Source organism: Ranitomeya imitator, chromosome 7 (assembly GCF_032444005.1).
Source record: "Ranitomeya imitator isolate aRanImi1 chromosome 7, aRanImi1.pri, whole genome shotgun sequence".
Classification (NCBI taxonomy): Eukaryota; Metazoa; Chordata; class Amphibia; order Anura; family Dendrobatidae; genus Ranitomeya; species Ranitomeya imitator.
The window spans coordinates 142512519-142525174 of NC_091288.1; the positions used below are offsets into that span (position 1 = coordinate 142512519).

Sequence of the window (12656 nt, forward strand, 5' to 3'; positions counted from 1 at the left end):
ATCCAGATGTTAGAATGGCCAAGTCAAAGTCCAGACCTCAATCCAATCGAGAATCTGTGGAAAGAGCTGAAAACTGCTGTTCACAAATGATCTCTATCAAACCTCACTGAGCTCGAGCTGTTTGCCAAGGAAGAATGGGCAAGAATTTCAGTCTCTTGATGTACAAAACTGATGGAGACATACCCCAAGCGACTTGCAGCTGTAATCGCAGCAAAAGGTGGCACAACAAAGTATTAAGTTTAAGGGCCGAATAATATTGCACGCCCCACTTTTCAGTTTTTGAATTTCCACAAAAATTTAAAATAACCAATAAATTTTGTTCAACTTCACAATTGTGTGCCACTTGTTGATTCTTCACCAAAAAATTACATTTGGTATCTTTGTTTGAAGCATGATATGTGGGAAAAGGTTGAAAAGTTCCAGGGGGCCAAATACTTTCGCAAGGCACTGTATAAGATTATCTCAGCACAGAAACTTTTTTTTAACACATCCAGTTGTGGAAGTCATTATTATTCCAAGATCTAATGACTAAAGTGTACTTTTTTCATGGGGCAACACCTGTAAGTCATTCAACCATGCTGGCACAGCTGCAGTCACTACTCCGAACACTGTGAGCAGTGGATGCAACAGTAAGCTCTGCAGTGCATCAGTGCAGAGCTAACTGTCGGTCAAAGTGCCGCAGCATGTTCTTTTTCTTCTGGGAGCCAAGTTCTCAGTAAAGCGATCAAAATCCTTTCTAATGCTGTTAACCTGATGATTAAGTCTATAGGATTGATTCATTAACAGGGTTTTTCAAGAAATTAATAAAATAGCCTCTGTCACCTAATTCAAACAGCAGCCCATGTCAGAATGGGCTGTAGTTTAAAGCAACACTGCTCCTGTCCTGTGTCTCAACTGGCAGGAGCTGTATTGTAAGCACACATACCTCTGTTAGCTGAGGATTAGTGTGTGACAGGAGAAGAAATATATCTTGTTACTAGGCGCAGAGGAGTGAGCCGGGATAAAAAATTGTGCTCAGTCAGCCTAAAAGATATATTTAATCTTCTATCACATTTCTCGTCAGCTCACAGATGGATCAATGAATCTGTCAGTTGCCACACAGGTCTTGCAAGTTGTGTTTATTCAGACTGTAGCCTGTCCTGACAGATAACTAGGACGACATTTCAATGATGTGACTGGGCCATTTAATTACATTCCTTGAGAACCCTTTTAAGACTGGAATAGTGCATATTTGCACTACGCCAATCTTTCTGAAGTAGAAGATGCCGAGTTCAATAAGAAGTACATGCCACTTAATGAATTCAGCGCGTGTTCTGGGTGGCATGTGACTGTGCCAGAAATGTGGAGCAGTATTTTTGGAGTACAAAACCCAGTATCTTTGGATGAATTTGAGCTCTGCCCATTTTAACAGAGCGGATTCATGCTAACGTGAAAATGCCAAAAAGTCGCCAATAGTTTGCTCAGCTTCCATTTTACACCAGTTTTTGATGGAAAAGCTTTGATGAATCAACCCCAATATCTGCAGGTTGATAGTTTGTTAAGATGTTACAGGTTCCCTTTAAGACACTTTACAGGAATTGAAGTTGGTTTTTTGGCTCTGTTTCCCGGCTTCAGTCTGTCAAAAGGTATACAGATATAACAGAGACGGGCTCTCAATTTAGTGCAGGCGAGGCATACTCCGAAACAAGGGAATGGTAGTTTTAGCTCCTTTAGTGCTGGCAACTTGCTGTTTGAGACAAACTGTCCACCTAAAAAGTGTTTTATGTGTTTTTTTTTATTTCAGAATCTTACTTTGAAAGATGAGTAGAACATTCTGCAATTTCTGCAAAAACTATTGGACGCTTAAAAAACGAACATTTTCTGTTCTGTCTTTAGTGAACTACCAAAGAGTGGTTCTAGGAATAGAAACAAGCTGTGATGATACTGGAGCCGCTGTTGTTGATGAAAATGGTAAAATACTGGGAGAGGCTGTTCACTCTCAGAAAGAAGTCCATCTAAAGTGAGTAAATGTGGAAAGATGATATACACAATGAATAGAAAATATCTTCTTGGTAATGTAAAATACCTAATAATATAAAATGAGTACAGTAATTACAGGTTTACTGAGTGATGAGCTGGTAGAAAAGAATATAGGTCCTGCCTTTGAGGGCTTACAATGTAAAGGACAAGAGTTCTTCATAAGGAACCAGTCACATCCTTTTTCGATATTAAACTGCCTCCAATGTCTTGTTAGTGATGCAATGTGAAAAACACTTTTTATTCTCAGGCAATTGCATCACCTTGTCTTTCAGTCAAACGGATGGCCTTTCTAATCTTCCAGTCATGGTCTACTTCAAATTATTCATGCCCATCGCAGCCTGATTGATTGCTAGGACTGCCCAATGTCACAGCAATCGTCCAGTAAATCCCACGCTTGTGCATTGAGGGTATGTGCACACGTCATGAATCGACAGTATACGGCAGCACGTACCAGTGTAGGGTAAATCAACTCTGCTGAAAATCGTCAGTGGTATTCAGTACGATCACTAGATCTATTATAAAAGGAAATGATGGGGTTAAGTCTAAGATATTCATAACTATTATACACCTGAGACAATCAAAGGTAACATACCAGAAACTTTTATAAGAGGTGAGGTATGGCGGTGTTAGAGCCTGCAGAAATGGATGCACAGAATTAAGGCAAAGTCCGGATAGCGATAAATAAAGTCCATAGTGGCCGTGATTGAACTAACCTGTTGTCAGGCAGAGCGCTGTGTAGAGCAGTGACGCTAGCGAACACGGTGTCCACCGCTAGTCTGTGGAGAGAAAGGCGCTGCATGCAAAAAGAAAAGGGGAAGAGGTGGGACTAAGGGTACCTGTGGTAGCCAATGGGGATACACAAACGGGTGGTCAGGAAGCTAATGGATGTGCGTTCCAGGAGGTGCGTTCCAGCAGGCTGTGTGACGTGGATGATCATGTGGTCTGTGATCCATACTGGGCGGTGCTATCACAGGAGCGGAGGAAATAGTGTATGCAGTTCAGTGAGAAGGGGCGTGAACCATATACTGGCAATAACGGCAGAGGCAGACAAAATAGCGATATAAGATCCAGGGTAACAGAGTGCGGTCCATGGGTGCAGCGGATGATAACTAGCGCACGTACAAATATTTGAAGATGTGATCCTGTGGTACAGATTACAGTGTACCGGGGGTGGAGAAACCATATAGGATGAAGTATGTCCTTATTATTAGTACATTTGACTCTAGAGGAGAAGAGAAAAGGACAAGTTATATTGGTGAAAGTAACACCCCTAAAAGTTAATAACAATTATGTATAGGGACGGGGGAAGCGTGGTCAGACAGTATAGTTATACATCGAGGAAAACCTGAGGTGATTCAACCGTATTATAAATAAGGCAATCAAATATGATACAAGCCACTAGGCTAACAGTGTGACATACATGATGAGAATAATCTGGGTAATACAAAGTTTCCTTATTATATACCTATAGTGTGGGATACTACCCAGGCACCCCTATATAGTAGTGCATACAGTTATCTATACCAGCTTCCATCGTAATGTGACCCCTAAAAAAATGATTTAGTAAATTTTGTTGGAAAAATTAGAAATGTCTGACCAAATTTTAACTCTTGTAACTTCTGAGCAAAAAAAAAAAAGTGTTAAGAAAAATTCTGCAGATGTAAATTAAACGTTGGAAATTTTATTTATTAACTATTTTGTGTAACTTAACTTTCTAATTTAATTCTTGAAATTAATTTTTTATTTTTTTTTTTTTTTTAATTTTAATTCTTAATTAAAAGTTTGAAAATTGCAAAATTTTCTACATTTTCACCAAATTTCCGATATTTTCACAAAGAAACGCAAGTCATATCAAACAAATAACACCACTATTATGAAGTACAGTATATAAAAAACTGTCTCAATATCAGTGGGATCCGTTGAAGCATTCCAGATTTATAATTTTAAAGGAGAACACCAAGTTTTCCAGGCATTGAATGAACAAGTTGGCGATATATATTGCAACATTTATCTTTTGCATTCTTCAAGAAAAACGTATTTTATTTCCTGGATGCAGGATGGAGAGTGATGCCCAACTTATCTTTTCAGTTTTCCTCATAGGTGTTATATTGAGTTCCGACCATACTTGGTCATTGAGTCACTTTCACCTTTTCTTCTTCAGAAATGCCACAGTGGCCTTAGATGAGGGTTTTGAATCATAGTCATGTTGGGAAAAGTGCATGTTTTCCAAACACGTGGAGTAATGGTAGCATCTTCACTTCCAATATAGAGCAGTGCATCTGTGATTTCATGATTTCACACCACTTTTCCTTTCTGAGGAGACATGTACAGACAATAAAGACATTACAAAGTAACACATTAAACAGATACCAAGAGAAGTGAGAGCCCTGCTCACAAGCTTACAATATAAGGAAATAGTGGAGATACTAAAGGTATATGATAAAAAATGCTTGTCGTGTATGGTCCAGCCATCAATATAATAAATAGGGTATTCACCTAGCACTGCATGAACTGGTCACCAGCCAGTAGGTGTACAGTACAGATACAGAGGGGTATTAAGTGCATGGGGGGGTGTAAGCCGATGATACAAGGGACCAGATTTGGAAGAAAATGTTGTAAAGGCAAAATGGGAATAGTTATACAGTGGCATGTAAAACTTTGGGCACCCCTTGTTATTGTGAACAATAAGCAAGTTGAAGATGAAATGATCTCTTAAAGGGGTAAAGTTAAAAATGACAAGTTTCCTATATATTTTAGACAAAATCATTTTTTTAAGTTTTAAAAATTACAAAAAAAGGAAAATGGGCCAATGGAAAAGTTTGGGCACCCTGCATGGTTAATACCTAGTAGCAAGTTAGTACGCCTTGTGACAAAGTCACTGGTAAGGTACTGGAGGGGAGATTTGTGTCACTAGCCTTAATGGCGTCAGTGATGTAAAGCCCAGAGTATTTTCCTCCAGAACACTACGTGCTGTGAGGATTAAGCTAAGTTGCATAATGTGCTGGTTTTATGTAGACATCCATAGAGTGGGTGGGAGGATGTCCACCATAGCTCCACCTGCAGAGCCAGCACCGTCCTTCAGTTTGCTGACAGGACCTCTGTGGTGTCACAGTCATGTGATCAATCATATGGGCGGAGGAGTCACATGGTCTGGGGCTTAAGTAGCTGGCCCCCAATGCAGGAGGAGTGTGTGAGTGGCTGGAGAGGAACACTCCAGAGAAGTGGTTTGTGTATTTGTTTATGCCTGAACCATGTGTCTTGCTAACCCTGAATGGGCTGATCTCCACTAATGCAGGAACTAAATTTAGTGCTACCAATTTGTTTGGTTTTGCTGTTTTGCCCAGAGGGCGTGTGTACTTTGTGCTTCAACTTGGTTTATGCCTTGTCTAATAAACCAAGTGCATGTTTAAAGCTGCAGTGTTCCCGTGACTACCTCCATGTGCAGCCAAGTGAGCCGAACTACCACAGCCTTGTGCAATTATCACAGCATGTAGACTTTTTTAGTAGCCAGAGAAGAGTCTTTCAATTCTTGTTTGAGGGATTTTCATCCATTCTTCCTTGGAAAATTCTTCCAATTCTGTGAGAATCTTGGGTCTTATTGTATGCACTGCTATTTTGTTCCAGCCACAGATTTTCAGTGATGTTCAGGTCTGGGGACTCTTAGGGCCATTGTTAAACTTTCAGCTTTCTCTTTTTGAGGTAGTGTATTGTGGATTTTGATATGTATTTAGGATCATTATCCATTTGTAGAACCCATCCTTTTTCAACTTCAGCTTTTTTACTGATGGTGTTATGTTTTAATCAAGAATTTGTTGAAATTTCATTGAATCCATTCTTTGCTCTACGCGTGAAATGTTCCCAGTGCTCTTGGCTGCAACCCAACCCCAAAGCATGATTGATCCACCCCTATTCTTAATGGTTGTCAAGATGTTCTTTTTCCTAAAATTCTGTTCCCTTATTTTTCTCCACACATACCTTTGATCATTGTGGCCAAAGAGTTCTATTTTAACTTCATTGGTGCACAGGACTTGTTTCCAAAATGCATCTGGCTTGTTTAGATGTTCTTTTGCATGCTTCTGATTCTGCATTTTATGGTGAGAGTACAGGGGAGGCCTTCTTCTGATGATTCTTCAATGAAGGCCATACTTGCGCAGGTGTCTCTGAACAGTAGATCAATGTACCACAACTCAAAAGTCTGCTAAATATTTCTGAAGGTCTTTTGCAGTCAAGCTGGGATTCTGAATTGCCTTTCTAGCAATCCAACGAGCAGGTCTCATTGAAATTGTGTTTGGTCTTCCAGACCTTATCTTGACCTCCGCTGTTCCTGTTAACTGTCATTTCTTAATTACATTTCAAACTGTGGAAAGGGCAACTTGAAAATGCTTTGCTATCTCCTTAGAGCAGACCTGGGCAAGATGCGGCCCGCCTGATGATTTTAAACGGCCCGCCAGCTAGCTGTCACTTCTGACAGCGGCCCCCGGCACCACTCAGCCAGACGCTTCTGAGGAGGACCACTGGCGGCTGGAGTGAAGTCCCCGTGCTCATACGCATCGGCCCTGTACGTCACGTGCAATGTGAGCAGCAGAACTGGGTTGATCACCTGTTTATCGGTGGCGGCGGCCATCTTCCCAAGGCCTCGCGTGCGCAAATGGAGTGCTCTGCTTCACGGGGCTTCAGGAAAATGGCCGCGGTAGGCCGCACGTGCGCAGATGGAGATCGCGGCAGCCATTTTCCTGAAGCCGAGTTTGCAGATTTAAATCTCGGCTTCAGGAAAATGGCCGCCACGATCTCCATCTGCGCATGCGCGGTCTCCCGCGACCATTTTCCTGAAGCCCCTTGAAGCAGAGCACTCCATCTGCGCATGTGCGGCCTCGGGAAGATGGCCGCCGCCACCCATATTCAACCTGGCTCTGCTGCTCACATTGCATTCCGGGCCGCTGCATCACCTCACCGGTGGAAGGGACCCTGCGCACGCCATACCGCACCTCTGCCGCCGCACCTCTGCCGTCGGCACACCACTGCTGCAACCCCCCATGGACATCAGGCCGTGGCATCGCCCACCTAAGCAGGAAGGGACCCTGCTCAGGTGCACGCCACACCGCATCACCCCACCTCTGCCAACACCATGCCTCCTGTGACCCTGCTCTGCCACCGCCAGCCCTCAGGTAAGATACTGTAAATTCGGACAATAAGACGGACCCCCATCTTATAAAAAATCTTTTTTTCTGCAATTTTCACCTTAAATTTGGGGTGCGTCTTATAGTCCGAAAAATACGGTAATTATATTAGTCTGGCCATCTAAAACCATCCCAATTTCTCATGCGGCCCCATGGCAAAATTAATTGCCCACTCCTGCCTTAGAGTCTTTCCCTTCTTTGTGGGCCAGCACCATTTTCATTTTCAGAGTGCTGGGCAGCTGTTTAGAAGAACCCATGGCTGCTGTTCTTTGGCAGACTTTTAGAGGATGCTGGGTTTTCATAAAGCTGGGAAATTTGCATCACATGGCCATTCCTAACAATGATAGTGAACAAGCCTGAACCCTATCAGGCCAATTAAAGTCTGAAACCTTGGTCAAAGTTATCTGACACACACATCTCTCAGGGTGCCCAAACTTTGCATCGACCCATTTTCCTTTTTGGAATTTTTCAAATGTAGTGACAATATATCTTTGCTTAAAATACAAAGGAAATGTGCCATCGTTAACTTTAGCACTTTTAGAGATCATTTCATCTTCAACGTGCTTAATTTTTTTAATTTATCATTTATTATGGTTTGCTTATCTAACGCTATCTTATTCCGCAGCGCTTTACATGCATTATTATCACTGTCCCTTTACATACATTATCATCACTGCTGCTTTACATACATTGTCATCATCTGCAATAGTCCAGATGAGAATGAATAATAGCAGCTATTAGCATTTTTGTAGAGTCAAAGGTAAGAAAAGGTTGAATTCCAGAGATGTTTTTGAGGTGTAGGTGACCTGAGCAAGTGATCGGATGTAGGTGGTGAATGAAATCTCTGAATCAAATATGTCCCCAAGACAGCGGGCATGCTGCTGGGGAGTAATGGCGGAACCACACACGGAAATGGCAATATTTAGTGTAGGTAGGTTAATGGAGGGAGGAAACATGAGTTCAGTTTTTGACAGATTCAGTTTTAGATAAAGGACATAATGTTGATGATGAAAATGCAGGATATACCAAATAGCCACCAGAAAATGTATTATTCATCATGTAGACACAGGTCAGCTAAAATTTGGAAAAGTTACTTGAAAGTATGGTTAACCCTTTAGTAATGTTTTTATTAAACAGATTGTCATAAAGTAGATAAACCTTGTTACATAATTAGTATTACTGAAAATACATTTTTATAAAGTTTCTCTGTTCTGTAAGTGTTTTATTTTTGTCATTACAACTCTTTTGCAGAACTGGTGGAATCATACCAAGTGTGGCACAGCAACTTCACAAAGATAATATTGACAGAGTTGTTAATGAAGCCATTCTGTCCAGTGGCATCTCTCTACCTGAGGTTTCAGCCATTGCAACAACAGTGAAGCCTGGCCTTGCGTTAAGCCTTGGCGTTGGTCTTTCATACAGCCTAAATTTGGTGAAACGTTATAGCAAGCCCTTTATTCCAATCCACCATATGGAAGCTCATGCATTAACAATTCGATTATTGCACCAAGTGGAATTTCCTTTCTTGGTGCTTTTAATTTCGGGAGGCCATTGCATCTTGTCCGTAGCTAATGGTATTTCAGACTTTTTGTTACTTGGACAGTCACAGGATGAATCACCAGGTGAAGTATTGGACAAGGTATTCTTATTTGTTTTCATTTTACCTTACAAATATTTTTTTATTAAATGTTTCCAGATGACAAATGTTTTAAACACAGAGCCTACAAATATGATACACAGCCAAATGTATGAAAAACAATATATTAATTTATTAAATACATAATTAAAACATGCAATTACAAAGTACGGTAATATGAAAAAACGGAAAAAGGACTAAAAAGAACCTCATGGTGTGCATAAGCAGGGGTAATTAAATGTCAAAGTGACTATGGTGAAGCACAATGCGTGCACATTATAAATACATGATACATAATGTATTGCTCAAATAAAATGCAAATAGTTTACATAGGTGTTTTTTAAAGTGCTTATTAACCCCTTTGTGATATTGGACGTAATGTTTTGTCCATGTGACCTGGGCCTATTTGACTATGGACGGAATATTACGTCATTTTTTTTAATGTTATACTGCGACCGAAATCGCGGTGAATGCATTAAAATTCTGGTGCCATCTTACCTCCTGGTAGATGGTGTCATCATCCTGGGGGGTGTCGCCCCCCTCCCGTAACCATGATCTCTGTGATTGGCTGCTCAATTCTGAACAGCCAATCGCAGCATTTCTCAGTATTTCAGGCAATCAGATTGCCTGAAACACTGATGTGCTAGCCTAGGATCGGTGCTCCAGAAGCACCGATCATAGGCTGCTGCCTAGCAACGCCAGGCATGGCCTGGACCCACTCTATTGCCACAATCAACGATTACATCGATCGCGCCAATCTCAGGGCACAGCCGCGGTGAGACCGCACTGTGACTTGGCTGTGACCTTCCTAGGATCGGAGCTGTAAGAACTCTGATCCTAGGCTGGTGCCTGGCATCGCCAGCGTCCCCAGGGCCAGCTCTGATTGGTGTGATTGATATCATCGATTGCAAAAATGACAGGGCACAGCAGCGGTGTGACCGTTCTGTGACCGAACTGCAGGTCCTCACAGTAGCTGAGGATTTCTGCAGAGAGGTCATGCTACACGATCTGCACTGTGCTGAGCCTTGTGGTACCACAGAAGCCTGTGACACCACAATCCCTCACTGCTGAAGAAAGAAGAACAAAGAACATAGAAAAAAGAAGACAAGAAAGAAGAGAGACAACAATTATAAGGGTATGTGTCCACTGGCCAGATTACATCCGAATTAGCTGCGGATTGAAGTCTGCGTACAGCCGCAGGGTTCAACCCGCAGCGCCCAGATGTTACAGCATAGTGGAGAGGATTTTATGAAATCTCGTCTCCACTTTGCGTGCGAACACACATCCGGCTGCCCTGTGTTTACAGACATGCGGCATGTCTTTTTAGATAGTAGCATGTCTGTTTATCTTGCGGCATTTAAGCGGAGCAGGTTTTCCGGTCCGTCTAAAGTGCCGACAATCCGGACCGTGGACACGCACCCTTAGTGTTTTGATCCCTGCCTGATCTCACCTCATCCACCCCAATCCCCCCATCCTTTGTGCCACCTCCGTGCGCACATCCAACAGCCGCTGAGCATTGATTGGTGACACAATTCACCGATCAGCACCTGTGCTTGCTGTTTTATACTTTTCTTTTTCACCCCCCTTTTCGCCACCTCTGTATGCACATCCAGCAGCTGCTGAGCTTTGATTAGTGATGTAGTTCACTCATCAGAGCTTGTGTCTGCTGTTTTACATACTTTTCGTTTTTGCCACCTCCATGCGCACATCCAGCAGCCGTCGAGCTTTGATTAGTGCAGAGTTCATTCATCAAAGCTTGTGTCTGCTGTTTCACTTTTCTTTTCACTGACTTTTTTTCTCCCTGGTTGCTGCTTTTTTAGCTTTATCTTTTCAAACAAAAAAGTTTACACCAAGTACTATGTCACACACACACACAACTAAATAAAGTACTGACACAATCACCACATAAATAAAAAAGGCGTCCCGTTCGTCCCAAAAACGTTATTTAGTGGAGGAGGTAAATGCTTTCCTTGCCTCCAACACTGATAGCGAGGGAGTGGATCCCACATTTCTTTATTTTTCAGATTCTTCCTCGTCGTTCTCTTCCTTCTTAGGTGCTGCTGAACCGCCATGCAGACGTCCCAGGACAGAAGATGAACCAGTACCCCCCATTACTGACCCCGTATGGATGTTGGCCCCCAAAAAATTATGAACCACTGATTCCTGATTTTGTGACACAATCAGGAATCAAGTTTAACACCACTGGCCTCAAAGAAATAGACTTTTTCAAAGTCTTTTTCTGAGGATTTTGTTAGCATCATGGTGGGCCAAACTAATTTGTACGCCCATCAATTTTTGGCACAAAACCGCGATTCATCATTTTCTAACTGGTCTCTTGTAGACGCAGTTGAAATGATGCAGTTTTGGGGCCTGGTCCTTCTCACATGGGAATCCTGAAGAAGCCAGCACCCCTTAAATGCCCCCTGTTGTGGGGGTGAGTGGGAAAATTGTGTGTGATTTGGTGCACCCAATGCTGGATAGAGGTTATCACCTCTACACGGATAACTTTTATTCCAGCATCCCACTCTTCAAATGTAGACACCACCTTCTGGTGGTCAAGTACAAGGACAAGAGAGATGTCTTCTTGACCACAATACATGGTGATGGTAGCACCCTCGGCACTGTACGAGGTACCTCTGCACAGGTCTGCAAACTGGACTGTGTACTGGGATACAACAAAAACATGGGGGGCGTTCATCTCTTTGATCAACTCCTCCAGCTGTTCAGTGCTTTGAGAAAGGCCAAGGTGTAGTACAAGAAGCTGGCTGTGCACATCGTACAGATGACAATGCTCAACGCTTTCCTGCTGTCACGATGTGCAGGCCAGACCGATACGTCGTACCTTCAGTTCCAGGAGGGAGTGATCAAGACCTTAATCTTTGGAGATCAGGAAGGAGTGGGCCGCAGTACTTCCAGAACTGAAGATGCTCGTATCTTACCAGGTCAACATTTCCCGGGGAAGGTCCCTCAAAGTGGAAAAAAGGAAAGTCGCAAAAGGAGTGTGTTACAAAAGGGGAGTACGCAAGGACACCATTTATCAATGCGACACCTGCCTCAATAAACCTGACCTGTGTATGGAAGAATGCTTCAGACTGTACCACACCTCCATGCACTACTAAATTCATTTTTGACTTGCACAACTCACGTATGCCACTACAATATATAATTTGCATACCAGGAAACAGTAGATTTGCTCCAAAAAGGGGGCACTTGTTGGACATTGCCACTGTTAACGCACATCTAAATAAGTTCCTTGGGGGGTCTAGTTTCCAAAATTGGGTCACTTGTGGGGGGTTCTACTGCTTAGGCACATTTGTGGCTCTGCTAACGCGACATGACATCCGCAGACCATTCCATCAAAGTCTGCATTCCAAAACGTCACTACTTCACTTCTGAGCTCTGCCATGCACCCATAAAGTGGGTCCCCCCACATATGGGATATCGGCGTACTCAGGACAAATTGCACAACAACGTTGGGGTCTAATTTCTCCAGTTACCCTTGGGAAAATAAAAAATTGGGGGCTAAAAAATCATTTTTGTGGAAAAATTATGTTGTTTTTTTTTTTTCACGGCTCTACGTTATAAACTTTAGTGAAACACTTGGGGGATCAAACTGCTCACCACACATCTAGATAAGTTCCTTGGGGGGTCTAGTTTCCAAAATGGGGACACTTGTGGGGGGTTTCCACTGTTTAGGCATATCAGGGGCTCTCCAAACGCGACATGGCAGACATCAGTTCCAGCCAATTTTGTGTTGAAAATGTCAAATGGTGCTCCTTTTCTTCCGAGCTCTGCCGTGTGCCTAAACAGGGGTTTTTCCCCAT

At 42.6% G+C, this 12656-nt stretch overlaps 1 protein-coding gene and 1 long non-coding RNA gene across 4 annotated transcripts in view; one reads left to right on the forward strand and one right to left on the reverse strand.

The window, feature by feature from the left end:
- The window catches only part of OSGEPL1 (O-sialoglycoprotein endopeptidase like 1), a 116986-nt gene that overhangs the window by 18566 nt on the left and 85764 nt on the right, over positions 1-12656 (forward strand). For all 3 annotated transcript variants that reach the window (XM_069733868.1, XM_069733866.1, XM_069733867.1), the window contains exons 2-3: positions 1784-1999; positions 8448-8835. In XM_069733868.1, coding sequence (XP_069589969.1) covers positions 1800-1999; positions 8448-8835 — 588 coding nt within the window. In that variant the 5' untranslated portion in view covers positions 1784-1799. The remainder of the gene's footprint in view (positions 1-1783; positions 2000-8447; positions 8836-12656) is intronic.
- LOC138644935 (uncharacterized) overlaps positions 4196-12656 on the reverse strand; it is an 89593-nt gene continuing 81132 nt past the window's right edge. Inside the window, exon 3 of the long non-coding RNA XR_011314690.1 lies at positions 4196-4332. This is a non-coding gene — a long non-coding RNA (uncharacterized lncRNA). The remainder of the gene's footprint in view (positions 4333-12656) is intronic.